Genomic DNA, 18,216 nt, shown 5'->3' with positions numbered 1-18,216 from the left:
TTTTCAAACCCACACAACTCCGGACAGGAAACTACTACAAACTCCATTCCACATGCATTGGAAAGCCCATTGCCACTTTAGGGGGGGTAGCCAAAGTCTCAAGTCCATCTGACCAAGTCAAATCACATCAGCTTTTTCCAAAATTCCTCAAAAAATACAAGTCCCACATACAACATTCAGGTATCTACGGATATGCCTCGTCCAGACGAGTCAACCACCTCTCTAGCACCTTCCTATCTCGAGTTATTCCCAAAAAGAATGACGTCGAAATCATACTTTTTCCATATCTCACCAACCTTAACTCCTAGCCACTTGGGAGAACCACCAGACAGTCCGGAACGTCCTAAAATGGCGAAACTACTTCATTTCAACTCCATCGGACTTTCCCTTCTCTAGTTATTCCCAAAAACAATGACGTTGAGTGGTTTTCATCCCTATGCCCTTAGCTTATGACTATAGCTATAAAGGGGTATATACTGACTGTATTACAATATGTCATTTCAGTAAGTAACCCTTCGGCTTTTGCTTTCAAGCATGTCAAAATTAAAAACACAAGCTTTCTGACACGATGAAGAGGAGCAAAGCAAAATGTTGCTGTACTTGTATCAAAATGCACAAACACAACCCAGACAGTCACGTTTTTATCAAGTAGTGCCTCTTTATTTCATTATTATACAAAAAACAAACAACAACAACAACCTTCTGTGTCATATTACTATTCAAAAAAACATCAGCAGTTAAGGTTACTGGTGTTTACATGCAATCTGTTGTTTAATACCACATTTTATGTCGTCTTTCGTATTGTTTTGGACCATCTATGCTATTTTCATAAGTAAATAACAGTTATTAACTAATTCACTGTGTAGACAAAAAATATCTGACATCAAATACAGTTAGGATATCTTGAAATACAAAACACAGAAATATAGATAATTTATGTTAATGTTAAAGTTAAACTCAATATTCAAAATCATCCCATATTTTCTTTTTGTGTCCTGTCCTCATTCATACATACCTACACTGAAGTTAAAATTGCACAGAATAACTATCTAAGTGGTTTGTAAATGACAACAATGACAAAACCAGGAAAAAAGACGAACCAAAAAAAGCTCAAGTCATCTGAATGTAACAGGTCATACCTGATGTAATGATTGTATAGAATGAAATGCAAAGTTTCAGATGTTTTACCCTTTTTCAAGGACAGAGAGGCATTGTATTGGATTTATCCTGTCTAGTAAATAATTCTGAATCTTTCACACTGACACGCTGAGGGAAACCCAAACTGCCCATAGACAGAAAAATCTGTCTTGGAGATGATGGTGCTGGTGGGCTGCTGGCCATTCATAATTCCTACTGTGGTGATGATATAAGAAGCCCAAAAGGATTTAGATGTTAATAAAGACAGGAAAAATAACTTTAACATGTAGTTGGTGATCAACTGTCTTAACACCAAACAAACATTCCTTAAATATACCTATGCTACCTACGTAGCACTGACAGATGATGCATTAAATAAGATGTGTGTGTGTGTTGAAGCTTCAGTGATATGACATGATCTGATTCCTGACAAACATTTTCTTTCACCCTCCAACCAACAATAGAGGATCAGACACATAATTTATGAATTTCAAAATAAATTCAACACTACATATTTGTGTGCATACACAAGGAAATTAATGTAAACCTACAAGTATTCTGATTTATGCATACTGGCCAACACCCACCACAGCACTCTTTTCTATTGTTAATCCCAAAACAACCTGGAAAGGTGCACATGTGGGTGAGCCGTATGTCCTGCCCTCTTCACACCCACAATGAAACATAAATGGTGAGCACTTCATGAATGTTGAATTAAATGGTTATTTACAGTGAGTCATGGCAACAACTGACAAGAAAAACATTTTTCTTTTGAATTACTCCATTTACATTGTCCTCCAACAGTGCCAGTGGCTTCATCATGCACAAATATCACCAAAGTATGTATGTAAACAGCAATCACACTAACTGCTTCACGTTTTGCCAACAACACCACAATAATCTGTGGTAATCCTCGTCAAGGGAAATCATTTAATAATTTACCATTTCATACATGAAACTTGTTTAAGTATTTTGATTTAGTTATGGCGAAGTTGGTGTTAGAATTACTACTTATGATTAAATGGAGCATAATGACTGTGCATGACTTTCTAGTAGCTTTTTGGAGACACTTCGATGACACTTACACACTTTTTCATGCGGTATAACAATAAACACTGCAGAAATAAAACTCGGAATGTCTGACGTTTGATGTGAACATATTTTGGTAATAACACTCATATTTTCTGAAGATATTCAGGATTAAACTTTTTCTCATAGCCTAATGTGAACAAGTAAATAAAATACACAATCAATAGTAATATTGAATTGGAAAACTTAAGAATAGCAACAAAATGCATGTCACAGGGATACTAAATCTTGAGTTAAGTGTATTCTCGAAGATCTAAATTTTGTGCACAAAAGACTATAAAACATTACAAGGCGTGCACTCAAATTGCACTTTTCTAGTTTCAGCAAATACTCAAAGTGCTCTATGACAGAGATTAGCTTTCTCCCATTCACACACCCATTCATACAGTGTTAGCAGCAGCTACCTGCTCATCAGGACAATTCATAAAAAGGTCTACAAAGTTCTTTCAAAGCCACAACTTTCACCAGACTTATATGGTTTTATTTCACACAATTCATTGCAATACTGACATATCATTGTTAAAGTTATGAAAGTGTAATACAGTTACTTTACTATAACATAATTTGAGTTGAGTCAGCTAGAACTTGTATTTAACTACATCATAATGCTGAAATGTGCAGAAGTATAGACTGTGGAGGTCATCTAAATGCATTTGTGATTGCCATTAAAACTGTCTTTCAGTTTTCAGGTAGCAAAAATAACACCCGCTGGTTTGAATGTTTCATTACGTGGATATTTGACGTATCATATCAATTGAAATCAAGTCGCTTAATCTCACCACCTAACCATTTCTATCATCAATTTTCCCTGTCTCCAAAATGTTTGTACACATGGCTTGGAGTTTAGGTGTGTACTCTTGTCAAGTTCGCTTTTACAACTTACAAATTTAGCATGGGATGTGGCATATGGCTGTTTCTTTCTGGGCATTGTTTTGTCCATACACAACATTTATAAATGAGGCCCCAAGTGTGTGATAGAGGCTGCTGGGGTTAAACATCTTCCGCATGCTTAGAGTGTGTTGATTCCATATGAAATAAACTGTCGGGGTAGCCCTGCTAAACCTACGACAACAGATTTGAAAAATGAGGGAATTATCTAAATACAAACACTGCAGTAAATGTTTTGTATCATTAAATATTACATAACAGTAAGAAAAGAGTTATTACTCATTATAATTATTACTTAATAGTAAGAACAGTACAACTGATTTCAGAAAAATATCACCCACAGAAAAAAAGTGTTGCATTCTTTTTGCACCTTCAATAATTAAAAACACTTCTGTGTACATTATCGTGAAATACAGTTTCACTTCTTTGTGACTGTGTCAGTTTTTTACATTTCAAGTGCATTTGTGTCAAATACTTTGGTTACCAACATAACAAAACAGGTGGTCGAAATTAAATTTTATATTCATTTAATGAACCAGTTCAAAGATGGATGTTAACAGTCATATATTTGGGGAAGTGCTCCAGTAAAGACAGATCAAGGAAATGTTTCTCCTAGTTTAGAACAAAGATTGGAAACAGGAGAAAACTGTCTGCTGTCTTTAACCCCTAGCATTAAACAAACAAGCTGCATACAGGCATGAGTGTTGACTGGTTAGCAGCATTTGTCCATTAGTCAGAGTTCTTGATGGTGCTATGCTAGCACTTTCTCCCCAATCTAATCATTATGCTAAACTAGACTACCATATAGCTCTCATTCCCAGAGGAGCAAATCTGATAATCATCTGCCTCTGACTATGTGCGTGTCTGAGAACGTGACGCTTTATCAAGAGTATGGATTTATTCTCCAGCTTTACTGAACAGGACACCTTGAATCTCACTGTATGATGTGGTAGAGTGGAGGAAATGATTCTGACTGTATGATATGATACAGTGTAACATTATAAATTACTCTAACTGAATGATATGGTAGAATTTAATGTTATAAATTGATCAATTGTGTGATGTGGTAGAGAGTAACATTATAAATTGATCTCACTGTATGATGTGGTAGAGAGTAACGTTATAAAGGACTTGGTGGCCATTGTTCCAGGCGTACAGCGCTCTGTCTCGAGGGTTGTAGTCGAGCATGGACAGGTGGCTATATTTGTTGGTAAGAGGAATATCAATGTACTCGTAGGTGGAGGAGTTGGTGGAGTAGGCGTAGTAAACTTTAGTTCCTCCAGAGTAACCATTAGTAACGTAGAGGGTTCCACAGATCATGAAAGCCTCGCCAGCACTGCGTTTCGGGTGGTTGGTGGTCCAGCTGCGGATTATTTGCAGAGTGTTTGGATTTAACTGGCTGAGGACAATGTTTCCAGCATTCTGATTGGTGGCATAGACAGCCCACAGCCCCCCCTCGTCCACCATGAGGTCTATATCAGAGTGCCCTCCCCAGGAGTAATGGTACATGTTGTTGTAACCGGCAAAGTCGAGCTGTCGGGAACGGCTGATGACTGAAGTGCTGAAGTCAAACTTGATGATGGTGTGACTCTGAAACTTGTTGAAGTAAATGGATCCATTATAAACCACCTGGCCGGTTCCAGACCAGGGGTGAGGCAGGCGGTGAGAGGTGAAGTTGTCTGTTGTCATGAAGTCATACATTGACTGATACTCCCTAACAAAGCGGTTGTTATGGTAACCATCCATGTACCACACCTGTAAAGGAGGAAAAACAAAAATACCATAATCCTGTTTGGTTCCCTTATACACTTCAAAAGTTATTGTTTACATTTTGCTTTTTCATTGTCATTTCTGCTTCTGGTTGATTGTTTCCTATGGCCAACTAGTCTGTAGACAAACTCATCTCTACCTGTTGCACTCTTGACTACATGTAGACTATCCCTGACCCTAACCCTTTATTGATCATATGTTTCTTCCATACAGCAGTACCTGTTCTGGTAGACAGATGTCTACATTCTGATGAGCTACACATATCCTGACTTTCTGCCCCAGAGCATGAGATCCAATGTTTCCCATAATGCACCTGGAATATAATTAAATTTAATTTTTATTTAGATTTTATTTAAAGCCATCTTTAAAACCTCCACTCTATGTTACAAATCTGTACAGTCTAAACTGACCTCAATAGTATGTGTAGCTGTAGTAGTTTTTGTTATTTGTTTTTGGGCACTCACTCTGTTGTCTCCTGCCGGAGCAACTGGATCAGTCATCCATGATCCAAACCTTGATCCAGATGTCTTGATGGTGATTGGCTCAGATATTCCAGTCAGCTTCCCACAGGCTGCAACATAAACAGCAACACATGTAGGTAGGTACAGGCTGGCAACAATGACGAGCACAAACTGCAGCCAAGTTTACTTGAGTCAAACAGACTGTAGTCTTGATATTATGCAGAAACTGACAAGTACCACCAACGTATCCCCCTAGTCATATCAGTCTTGTGCACAGTCCTTCTAATGAACTGTTAACAGTTGGTTCATTGTTTATCAAATCATCAAATCAATCTTTATTTATATGGCGCTTTTCATACAGAAAAAAGTACCTCAAAGTGTCTCACAGAAATAAACAAACAACAACAGAAAAATACAAACAGCAAAATAAGACTAGGAGAAGATAGTTAAAAGAACCCAAACCCTCATACCCCTTCAGACATGGGCAGAGACATACACAGTCATACACACACTCACACATATGCACGCGGACACACACACACTAATACACACCCATACAGTAGCTGTCACTAAAGACACATGGCTGGGCAGCGAGACCTGGTGCATGGAGGAAGCTACCTTTCAGGAGCCAGCCACACCGGGAGAGATGTCGGGCCAAGGACGCAGGGAGCACCGCCACAGAGACCACCCTAACCCGGGCAGACAGGAGGCCCCACACCAAGGTGCAGAGCCCTCTGGTCACCCGGGCGAGAGCCTCCATGGGACAGCACCCCCCGCGGCCAGACCAGAGACCACCCCCAGCCCAGCAGGGCCCCAGGAGGAAACACTGGAGATTAAGAGTTCGTCAGGGTCCGGGGGGCTGATAGACTAAAAGCAGGTCAGATAAATAAGAAGGCCCGAGACCGTTAAGACATTTAAAAACTAGTTAAAGAACCTTAAAATCAATCCTGAAACGCACGGGGAGCCAATGAAGTGACTTTAAAACCGGTGTAATGTGCTCCCGCCCTCTGGTCCGCGTCAGCACTCGTGCAGCTGAGTTTTGTAATAATTGTAGATTCGAATTGCTCTTTTTGGGAAGGCCAGAGAGCAGGGCATTACAATAGTCTAAACGACAAGAGATAAAAGCATGCATCAGCACCTCCGTGCTGGCCTGAGAGAGAAACGGGCGGAATATGGCTATATTCTTAAGATGGTAAAAACCTGTCTTTGTTATATTTTTGATGTGTGGAATAAAACTGAGCTCAGAGTAAAAAATCACACCCAGATTTTTTACAGATTGTGATGGTTTAAACTTTGGCAAAAGTTTCTCTTTCAGGCCTTCAGGACAAATGAGTAAAACTTCTTTTTTGTCCTGGTTGAGCTGTAGGAAATTTGCTGCCATCCATGTCTTGATATCTAAAATGCAGTTAAAAAGGACAACAATAGGCCCTGTGTCATCAGGAGACACAGCGATGTACAGTTGCGTATCGTCAGCATAACTATGAAAGCTGATGCCGTTTACTCACCTAACCTCTGCATGCAGGCCCTCAGCCGGTCCTCGAGGCTCATCACTCTGCTGTGGAGCTCCTGGTAGTCCAAACCTCCCAGCTGTTCCTGCAGTGTTGCCAGTAGCTCAGTAACATTTGCCGCCTCCTCTTTAAACTGACGGACCAGCAGACTGTCTGCCTTGTAAGCCTCCAGGACTGGAATCAGGGGACGTAACTCCTCCATCTTTAATTTGATAGACTGACAGCGGTGACAAATTACTATCAACAGCAGACATTTCCAAACATCCACTAAACAGTCAACCTTTACATGGTGGTCTGATCTAAATATGTTTTTTAACTTCTGACAGTTTACTGTCTACATTTCTTGGATTAACACTGAGTGAAGGTGTAAAGTCACCTTTAACATTTATTGTCATAATTGGGTTATCAAACCTATGGTGTGTGTACGCAAGAGGTGTTTCTGCAAAATTTTCAGTTGTCTGTCTCACGTATGAAAAGTAACAGTGCATAGTTTACAGCTGTGATGAGTTTTTGATTTAGAGTTTAAGGTATGATGTCATTATGTGGCAAGTACCTTATACTGCCTGGCGATGTTGCTCTCATGTCCGTCTTCCACCTCTTTGAATCTGTTTTCCAGACCCTTGACCTGAGCTTCCATTGTCTCAACAAACTTAAGATCCCTCTGGGTACGTTGGTCCAGAACCTCGATGGACTGACTCATATTCTGAACCTAGTTGACAAACTTAATAGTTATTTGATGCATGCACCAATATCACCACAACAAATTCCTCGTATGTGTAACATCGTACTTGGCAATAAAGCTTTTTCTGATTCTGATTCTGATTCTGACATAAAACTATATATTATTTATATTGTTATTACCTCAATTGTACTACTGCTTTGCATTTGTACTACACCTCAGTATAAGTACTTTTCTGTACATGCAAAATCTATTGCATGTCTTGTCCGTCTTCGAAGAGGGATCCCTCCTCTTCTTTTTTTTACCCTGTTAAAGGGGTGTTTTCCGTCAACATGGCTAGTTTTTCCTCACTTGAATCAAGGGTGTAAGGAGAGAGGATGTCGTTCACTGTACAGATCGTAAAGCCCACTGAGGCAATGTCATTGCGATTTTGGCCTATGTAAATAAAATTTGATTTGATTTTTATTTGATTAAGTACAATATCAGTGAAATAACTTTCATTTCCATACATTTCCTGGCTCTGGAGAAGACAACCTTATTCATTCAGTGGTGTCCAGAGGTCTAAGACCACTAGTCAAGGTACTTCTAGTGTGTAAATATAAATGACACTTCTAGCATGCATTTGTTTTGGTTGCGATACCATTTTATTCATAACAAATGAGAATATCATCATACAACACCCAGATATATCAGAACATGTCAGGATGTGGTTTGTCCCCCAATCGTGCACTCAAGCTGCACAGACTCCACAACTAATTGCAAAACCTGCCGACTGACTGCTTGAAAGACTGCTTGTCTTTCTCATTTTCAGGTGCCAGGTCTCAGTCTTCTCTGGTGTTCAGTAGTTATCTCTCGTTTGTCTCCTCACATACATCCTTCTGTTACTGACACTGGTCCGTCTCTGGGATTCATCAGTAAATATACAGTGAAATTCTGGTATTTCTTAGTCTACCTCAAGTGTTTGTCCTTGTTTCCCCTGGAGAAGTGGTTTTGCAACTGCTCTTCATCTTTTCAGACCCTACAAGACAAGATCTTCTGACAGGATGACTGCTGGTTCAACACTTGTGAAGTTTATTTAGTCAAGTCTGTATCTGTGATGAAATCTATTTGACAACTCAGCTTGATGCAGTGATGTTCTGATAGTGTGCTAACTTTGGATACAACTGATTGAGTTTCTGTAAAATACTTTTAAAGTTCCTTACACTGTCTCCTTGCATGATTTGATGCTGAGAAAAACTGTTTGATTTCTCACACTTTCAGTTACTTACAAAATCCTCAACTTTCAGATTATTTTAGTATTTTTAGTTACTACTACTACTACTACTACTACTACTACTACATAACATATTATCCAATAAACTGCCAACAGATTATTCACCATTACCCACTTAACCACTTTCTTGCAGGGAAGGAAAAGTACCTATAGTGGTACCAGCAAGATATACTATATGGACCAGACATCATTAAGCCTGAAGGCAAGTGATCAGAGCAGGCAATGTACTCCACTTTTTGGACAGTTTTTGAATGCCAACTTCTTGCCATTGGAGAAAACATCATCATGATGTCGATACCCTTAGGGTATCATTGGTAGTCTTCAAACTACTTGTCACTGGATGGACATTACTTCATCAACTCAGAGGAGACTTTGTCTAACTCAGACACTTAAATGCAAAGGTTACAATCCCTTACCTTGTTGTCTAGGGAGAACTTTTTGTCAACTTGGACTATCTGGCGTCTTTTTGCCTAACACTCAGTGTTACAGCCCCATGGGCTTCTCATCCATGTTCTGCTGTAATGTGTTTATCTCTGTTCTTATGTCTTGTAGGCCTGGTACCGTGTGTTCCTGAGTGGGGATGTTTTAGCGTGCAGGGCGTCTCCAAGCACAGGACATAAAAGGGGCCTGGCATTTAAGAGGAGCGGCGGAAACTTTGCTCTGTCTTATGTTCTGTTTGATGTTGAGATTGTTCTGAAATCAAGATGTTTGATGGAATTTAAAAGAATACATGCGACACTCTTGCACAGTCTCTCGTTTGTTTGTTACTTGAGCTGATAACACTCAGCAGGTAGGTTCCCAGGGAGTGCAAATGTAATACTTGGTTAGAAGCTGACCTTGAGGATACAACAGGCCAGCAGTGGCTATTTACTTTCATGGTGTAAGTACTGGGACTTATTGGCTATTGGGCTGTGACAGGCCTGGGGATGGTCCTGTGCACCACTTGAGTGCAACCTTGCAATGCCTTCCAAACAGGAAAAGGCACAGATGTCTTTGCTGTTGCTTAGGAAGTTAGTGGTGTATGAATGCAAAGGTTGTTTTGAGTTGTTGCCCCAAGCAAGGAAGTTTAAGTATATTAGAAAAATGAGATGGACATCCTTAGCATGTTCAGAGTAGAGATGCTGCTTCTTCATAGTGAAATGAGTCTGCAGACGTTGTTGGGCATCTGATCAGGATCCTCCTGGAAACCTTTCTTTGGTAGTGTTGCTGAGGAGATATCTGAAAAACCTTTTTTACCCACCTTGACCCGACCCCAAATAAATGGCTAGATAGATGGATATAATTATGATTATCATCATCATTCTCATCTTCATCATCATCGTCATCATCATTAGTGGCAGCAGTATATTTTGACCGGCAAACAAATCTCATTTTCAGCATTCCCATCAGTAGTATAACAACCACTATTAGTATACTGTACCTTCTCCAGCAGATGTCTGAGCTGTTTGGTTCGGGCATCTCTTGAACAGACCGTCTGCTGAGGAGCGACCACTGTACAAACACATCGACCTTCAGAATCCTGAGCCGAACTATACACCTGCCAGCCCTCCTCAGGGGCAGCAGGACCCACCTATTGAACAGGAAATCAACGTTGGAAATTAAAAACATGTTGTTGATTGTAATTACTACAGTGCAGATTCATCTTCACAATTATGATAAAAAGAAACATCACTTAACCAATCTACATTTAAGGTTTGGGATATAGTCAAAGGTCCATTCAGTTTGTTTTGTGTTTTCTGCCCTCTAATGGCTGAACGAGGTAGCATATAATAATTTACCTGAAGTGATTATATACAGATGATAAATTTAACTACATTTAAATAATATTAGTACAACTGAGTGAGCAGCTTTGTATGGACACACACACACACACACAAGTTGATTATGTCTGGATGGTGTAACCAAATGTGTTAAAGATGTGTGAAAACCAAATAATGTGTTAAATATGTGTTAAATACAAACACTGTTCTCATTGTCTTAATTTTGAAGTCGTTCAGCACATACTTGAGAATCAAAAAACCAAAATGAGGTTTGTCTTCATTTTTAATGTCCTCATTTGGGAAACTTCACTGCATAGGAACGATGAAACATATATAACATGTAATTAAGTGTTTTATAACTAGCTTACCTTGAATCTGTGTCATATAGTAAAGTGGCCACAAGAAAACAAAAAACTTTAAATCTCTCAAGAAACTAGAATCACTCTTCAAGTGAAATTCTCGCCAAAAAGCAACCACGGCTTTATTTGTTAACGTATATGAGCCAGACCTTAGTGTAAAACCATAATTATGACAAATGAGGCACTTTTAAAATTTACCATAGTTTAGTTTTCGGGCAAGCTAATTTTCAACAGAGTTGATTAAAAATAAGGTTTTTGAATGACTTGCTCTGAGCTGCTGCATCTCCGGCACCTACCTAACAGGTGGGAGGTCAAACATTACTCTCCTACCTGTTAGGTCACACTCAGGGATCGATACTTTTCGTCTGCCATGACAGCAGCGCACCGGAGATGCAGGAGCTAACATGAGTCGTTCAAAAACCTTCTTTTCAGTAAACTCTGTGCACACAAACAATGTTTTCAGTGCTCTTGTTGATATGTGGAGGCACTGGTGGTACTACGAGCAAAGTTTCATGTTGTGTCGAGTTTTCTTAGTGTTTTAAAAATAGCGATTTTGATGCTGGCATAAAAGTCCCCGTTGCACTCCATTGAAAATTAGTTGCCCGAAAACAAATCTACAGTAAATCTTAAAAGTGCCTATTTCATCGTAAATATGCTTTAACACAAAGGTTTGACTCACAAACATTCACAAATAAAGCCTGGGTTGCTTTTTGCCGAGAGTTTCCCTTTAACTGAGCTAAGTACAAAGGCTAGACACAGAGGGTAACTGTTAGCATAAGGATTATTTATGTCACTCTCTATTTTAATTAAAGCATGTTTGCTCAAACTAATGAGCTGTCGAGTAATTTTTAAACAACAAAAAATTCCCCCATGGAACAACATACATTTGATTAATTATTGTCTCATATTCTTCAGGTCATATTTTTTTTGGTGGGACTGTTTATTTCGTCACTTGTGCAAACAGTAGTTATTTCTAGGTGTGTCATCATATTTAAACCTCTTTAGTGCTGATCCTAATCTGCTATGATCTGTTAATCCAAATTATTAACACATTTACTTGTTTTATTGTTTTATGACAAAACTCATACTATACAGGAAATCCAATTAGAAAACCTCAGTGTGGATTTCATGTGTTATAGTCTGTAAAAAACTGAAATCTGGTTTTAGGATCAATAATCTCAATGTGTCAGAGTGGTTGATGTATGCTGGGATTGATGCAGAGTAGTTTAAATTTACAATACATGTAAAAAAAAAAAAAAAAAAAGAATAATAAATAATAATAATAATAATCTTCTTCTAGCTGTTCAACACCAACTAACCTCCTCAAACTACTGAGATCAAATTATTTTAGTTTAATGTTCAGTTTTGGTCTTTGATTTTCAAATATCGATCCATCAGTGTGATCAGAATTTCATTTTCACACAAACATGTAATTATTCTCTGTCACATCAAATATGATAAACATGAATATCAGTAATGGTTTCCCTCAGTCTGTGACTAAAATACCATTTGAAACTGTGGTTCCAATATGGTTGCATATACATACATCACAGTTGAATCTAGAAAGAAATAGTATAATGTTACCATGTAGGATGTAACTAGAATATTTGAATGTAATACAAAGGCAGCTGAATATAAATAGAAACATTACATACCACAGTCAGGTGAGAGCCGATGAGCATCAGCACGAAAATGTTGACCATGTTATCCTCAGACTCCATTTGTGTCGGAAACGTTCACCTCCTGCTGCAAAAACCTTTATTTCTCTCTTTATTAACCTGATTATCGCTCATCTGATTTATTATCTTTCTCTCTGCTGCTCTTTCCTTTCCGGCCCTTCCCCCTCCCTCCCTCCTCTCTCCGTTCCGGCCCTTCCCCCTCCCTCCCTCCTCTCTCCATTCCGGCCCTTCCCCCTCCCTCCCTCCTCTCTCCGTTTCTGCCTCTCTCTCTCTCACTCTCTCTGCTCTTCCTCCACCCACCCTCCCTCCCTCCTCTCTCTGCTATTTCTACTCAACGTTGTTCTTCTTTTCTGAAGTGATGCCAAAAATCAGCCGAGGGGAAACAAGCTCACACTGTGTTTCTCTGTTTGTGTGAAGCGCTTATACACATTTCGTGTGTGCGCAAGTGTGTGTATGCATAGATGGATATGTGGATGGATGGGTGGATGGATGAGTATTGTAAAGTAGCCTAAGTGGCAGCAGACTGAAAAAGCTCTCAATGGTTCAAATACATGTAGCATTATTGTATTATTTATCATTTAGCTCAACTTGTCTTTAGAAATCTGGACTATTTTGTATGAATTCAGAAAAAGAGAATTATTCTTCTTAATTCAGACTGAACAGAAATCATTGTGCTGAGCACTAAACATTTTAGAGACAAGATGACAGGTGTCAGTGCCACAGGCCTGTATTCGTTGAGGGATGTTATAGCAGTCTGCTTTGGAATTGGCACTATTGTGGCTGTTTTCAGGCAGGTGGGGACTGTGCAGTGTGACAGAGAAAGGTTGAAGACATTTGAAAGTACCTCACCTAACTCTGCAGCACAGTCTCTGAGGAAGCACTCTGGATGCCATCTGGACCAGCTGCTTTCCATGGGTTGATTTTACGGAGTGTGCGTTCACATGCCGAGTGCCTGGTTGTTGGTGACTGGAGCAGGATCGATGTTCGTCCTTGTTATCTCCACCTCGAAGCGGCCAAAGAAGAGGTTGAGTTGCTCCGCCTCCATTGCGTTGCTGCTGGTCAGGCCGCTGGTATTGCTTTGCCTGGTGATGTGACATATATCCTGCTATGCCCGGCAGGGGTCCGAGTGGTCAAAGTGGTCATCGATCCTACACCTGAAGAAGGGCTTCAGGGATGCTTAGGCAGCCTACTAAGTACAAACCAAATGCCAAAGTTCAAATCAAAATGCAAAATGCAAAAAAAATCCAAAACATACCAGTCAGGAAGAGCATGGACAGGAGCATGGACAGGAGCATAGATAGATAGATAGATAGATAGATAGATAGATAGATAGATAGATAGATAGATACTTTATTGATCCCGGAGGAAATTCAAGCATCCAGTAGCAATAAAAAACATTGAACATACATACATACAATATCAAAGAAACAGTAGAAATAAAAATATGGAATAAAAAAAATGTCAGAAAAATGTTTTGTACAACTGTATAAAAATATAAAGTGATATTAAAAATATAAAGTGACACAGAGGTAAAGAGTATTAAGGGGACAGGGGACGGTGTACAATTAAATTAAATTGAGCTATAATAGATGAGTGCTTTTGAGTGCATTTGTCCATTGTCTATTGTGCTTCCTGACATCACTGCGAGCTGTTGTACAGTCTGATGGCCAGGGGGACGAAAGAGTTATTGTGTCTGTTGGTGGAGCAGGATTGAGACAGCAGTCTGCCACTGAACACACTCCTCTGCCTGCTGAAGGTGTTGTGCAGAGGGTGGTGGGTGTTGTCCAGGATGGGCAGCAGTTTGCCCAGGGTCCTTCTCTCTGCCACAGTCACCAGAGAGTCCAGCTCTGTGCCCACCACTGAGCCAGCTCTCCTCACCAGTCTGTCCAGTCGGGCAGCGTCCCTCTTCTTGCTGCTTCCTCCCCAGCAAACCACAGCGTAGAAGAGGACGCTGGCCACCACGGACTGGTTAAACATCTGCAGCAGTTTTTTGCATATGTTGAAGGACCCCAGCCTTCTCAGGAAGTACAGATGGCTCTGTCATTTCCTATGTACAGCGTCCTAGTTTGCTGTCCAGTCCAACCTGTCATCCAGCTGCAGCCCCAGATATTTGTAGGTCCTGACCACCTCCACATCAACCCCCTTGATGGACACAGGTTGGAGCTGTGGTTTCTTCCTTCTGAAGTCCACAACCATCTCCTTGGTCTTGGAGGTGTTCAGCTGTAGGCGGCTGGACCTGCACCACTCCACAAAGCCCTCAATCAGGCTCCTGTACTCCCCCTCCTGTCCATCCTTGATACAGCCCACTATTGCAGTGTCATCTGAGTATTTCTGCATGTGGCAGAGCTCCGAGTTGTACTGGAAGTCAGATGTGTACAAGGTGAAGAGGACGGGAGAGAGCACAGTCCCCTGTGGTGCTCCGGTGCTGCTAACCACAGTGTCTGACATGCAGTCTTTCAGTCTGACGTACTGCAGTCTCTCTGTGAGGTAGTCTGTAATCCATCTCACCAGGTGTGAATCCACATTCATCCCTGTCAGCTTGTCTCTCAGCAGGAGGGGCTGGATGGTGTTGAAGGCGCTGGAAAAATCAGAGAACATGATTCTCACAGCACCGCTCTCCTTGTCCAGATGAGAGTGTGCCCTGTGAAGCAGATAGAGGATGGCATCCTCCACGCCCAACTTCTCCTGGTATCCAGACTGCAGCGGATCCTGTGCGTGGAGGACATGGGGTCTAAGGAGATGGAGCAGCAGCCGTTCGAAGGTCTTCATGATGTGGCATGTTAGTGCTACTGGTCTGAAGTCACCTGGCTCCTTGGGGTGTTTAATCTTAGGAACCGGGATGAGACATGAAGTCTTCCAGAGCATGGGGACCCTCCCCAACCTCAGGCTATGGTTGAACAGTTGCTGAAGGGGCTCCCCTAGTTAAGCAGAGCAGGCCTTGAGCATCCTTGGGCACACTTTGTCCGGGCCCGCTGCTTTCCTTGGGTGCAGTCTCCTCAGCTCTTTGTTCACCTGCTCCTTGGTGATGGTGAAGGGGAGGGGGATTGAAATGTCCGTAGCGGTGAGGAGGGGGGTTGAAATGTCCGTGGGGGTAGGGAGGGGGTTGAACTGTCCGTGGTGGTGGTGGGGGGGGGGGGGGTTGAACTGTCTATGGTAGGGGTGGGGGGGAGGGTTGAACTGTCCGTGGGTGTGGCGGGTGGGGGTGCCCTGTAGTCCGAGGTGATAATGGATGTGATGGGGGTGTGAAGTGGGCAGTCACTGGCTGTGGGAGCTGGGGTATCAAACCTGTTAAAAAACAGGTTTAGCTGGTTAGCTCTCCCAGCATCCCCCTATTCTGTGCTGCTGCCCCTCTTCTTGCAGCCTGTGATGGTTTTCATGCCATCCCAGACCTCCCTCATGTTGTTCCGCTGCAGCTTCTGTTCCACCTTCCTTCTGTACTCCTCCTTTGCCTCTCTCAGCTGGACCTTGAGTTCCCCCTGTACGCGCTTCAGCTCGTCTCTGTCACCGTCCTTGAATGCCCTCTTCTTCCTGTTAAGGATATCCTTGACATCACTGGTAATCCAGGGCTTGTTGTTTGGAAAGCAGCGTACAGTCCTAATGGGAACCACAACGTCCATACAAAAGTTCAGGTAGTCAGTCGTGCATTGGGTGATCCCCTCGATGTCCTCACCATGTGTGTCCTGCAGGACGTTCCAGTCAGTAGATTCGAAGCAGTCCCTCAGAGCATCTATTGCCTCAGGAGACCATTTCCTGAAGGAGCGGGTGGTTGTGGATTGTCTCTGGATCTTTGGCTTGTAGTGTGGTGTGAGCAGGACCAGGTTTATGATCAGACTTTCCCAGTGGGGGCAGAGGAGTGGTCGCATAGGCGTCCTTCATGTTGGTGTACAGGAGGTGTAAAGTCCTGTTCTTGGGTGGGTCCTGGTGGGGCAGCTTACAAACTGGTGAAAGTCTGGTAGTATTGAGTCCAGTGTGACATGGTTAAAATCCCCTGAGATGGCGATGAATGCGTCTGGGTGTTGTGTTTGCAGCCTGGATACGGTGGAGTGGATGACATCACACGTGGTCTCGGCGTGTGCACCCTAACCCTAACCCTAACACAAACAATAATGGCGTGGGAGAACTCTCTGGGCATATAGTACGGTCTGAGTCCTACCGCCAGCAACTCAATGTCTCTGTTGTACTCAGTCTCCTTCACCGTAACATGCCCCGGGTTGCACCATCTGGTGTTAATAAACAATGCGAGTCCTCCACCTTTGTGTTTGCCGCTGGGTCAGTCTCTGTCCACTCTCACCGTGGTGAATCCAGGTACATCCACATTATCGTCCGGTGTGTTCTGGGTGAGCCAAGTTTCAGAGAGACACAGTAAACTGCTCTCCCTGAATGTCGGTCTTCACAAGGGCAGCCAGCTCGTCTGTCTTGTCGGTCAGGCAGTTGACATTCCCCATGATGATCGAAGGAACTTGTACTTCCACCGCTTAGTCGCTAGCCTAGCCTTCACCTTCGCCCTGGCTCTGCGGCCTCGTCTCCTCCTCCTCAGCTCCTCAGGTATGGAGTGAACAATGCCAGCTCGTCCCATTGTTTGGAGTGAAATCAGCTTCTCCCTTGAATAAGCAAGTTGTCCACTGATTCGTTGCCGATAAAAAGACGTTGTATCCATAGGATATATAAGGGCCTACACAGCAAGTGTACTTAGTTGAAAGAAAAAAAACACACACACACACTTAAACACTAAAAACGAAACTACACGTACGGAGCTACTGGATCAGCGTCCTGCTCGCGCCGGCGCCGGAAGAGTTGGGTGAGGAGCATGGACAGGAGCATGGACAGGCAAAGACAAACCATGACAAACAGAAAAAAATGACCGGACAAGGAGAGAGGGAAACACACAGACTAAATACACAGACACTAATGACATGACAAGGAACAGGTGAGGAGAGAGAGGAGGAAGGAAGCCAGGTGTGATAACGAGGGGGAGGAGCACAGAGGAACAGACCAGGAGGGAACAAGACAACAGACAGAGGGAGCCAGAGGGGAGAACATAGGAGAAACTTAAAGGATACATGAGGGCATGGAAAATCAAAACATGAGACACAAGACATGGAAAAACAAAACATAGGACACAACAAGACATGATATAAAGACATGAATCAAAAACCAAAAACCAAACAACAGATACAAGGACAAACACAAACAGGAGTCATGACAGCAGCTGCCTGGTGAAGCTGAAAGTCTGACTGGCGCAATCTTCGTCCATTTCCCGGACAGGACATGGATTAATTCATCCCTTCGTTGTGCCCTGACGTCTCCCGGATCCCATCGAGGCCTGCGTTGTACCTGTCAGCGGCTTGTTTGAGGCTACTGGCTGGCTGTTCTTAATTTAACTCCCTGCGGTCATCAGGTTGTGGAGGAGAAATGGCTGTTTATAAAAAATGATTTTAAATGTAAGTAGCACGCTGTCTCATTCTCATTTTCTAGCCTTGAAGCAAATGTATTTGAGGTGGGTTGCTCCATCCCGGTGCTGTGTGCCTCCATCTACCGACTGCCCAAATAAAATAAAGACTTCCTAAATGACTTCTCTGATCTTCTGGGTGAAATTATGCTTAAGTATGATCA

The 18,216-nt window shown here is 42.0% G+C and overlaps 1 protein-coding gene across 1 annotated transcript; it reads right to left on the bottom strand.

The window, feature by feature from the left end:
• Positions 1-643: 643 nt before the first annotated feature.
• Positions 644-12,752, bottom strand: LOC119020227 (noelin-like). Its single transcript, XM_037099474.1, has 6 exons — positions 12,580-12,752; positions 10,226-10,375; positions 7,407-7,562; positions 6,851-7,070; positions 5,349-5,455; positions 644-4,869 (listed from the first exon to the last, which is right to left on the bottom strand). The coding sequence occupies exons 1-6, from the start codon at positions 12,643-12,645 to the stop codon at positions 4,207-4,209; spliced, it is 1,362 nt and encodes a 453-aa protein (XP_036955369.1). The 5' UTR covers positions 12,646-12,752; the 3' UTR covers positions 644-4,206.
• Between the last annotated feature and the right edge of the window lie 5,464 nt (positions 12,753-18,216).

This window comes from Acanthopagrus latus, chromosome 5, assembly GCF_904848185.1.
Source record: "Acanthopagrus latus isolate v.2019 chromosome 5, fAcaLat1.1, whole genome shotgun sequence".
Taxonomy (NCBI): domain Eukaryota; kingdom Metazoa; phylum Chordata; class Actinopteri; order Spariformes; family Sparidae; genus Acanthopagrus; species Acanthopagrus latus.
Note: the sequence above shows the minus strand (reverse complement) of the source record. Positions and strands in the feature narration are given on the sequence as shown.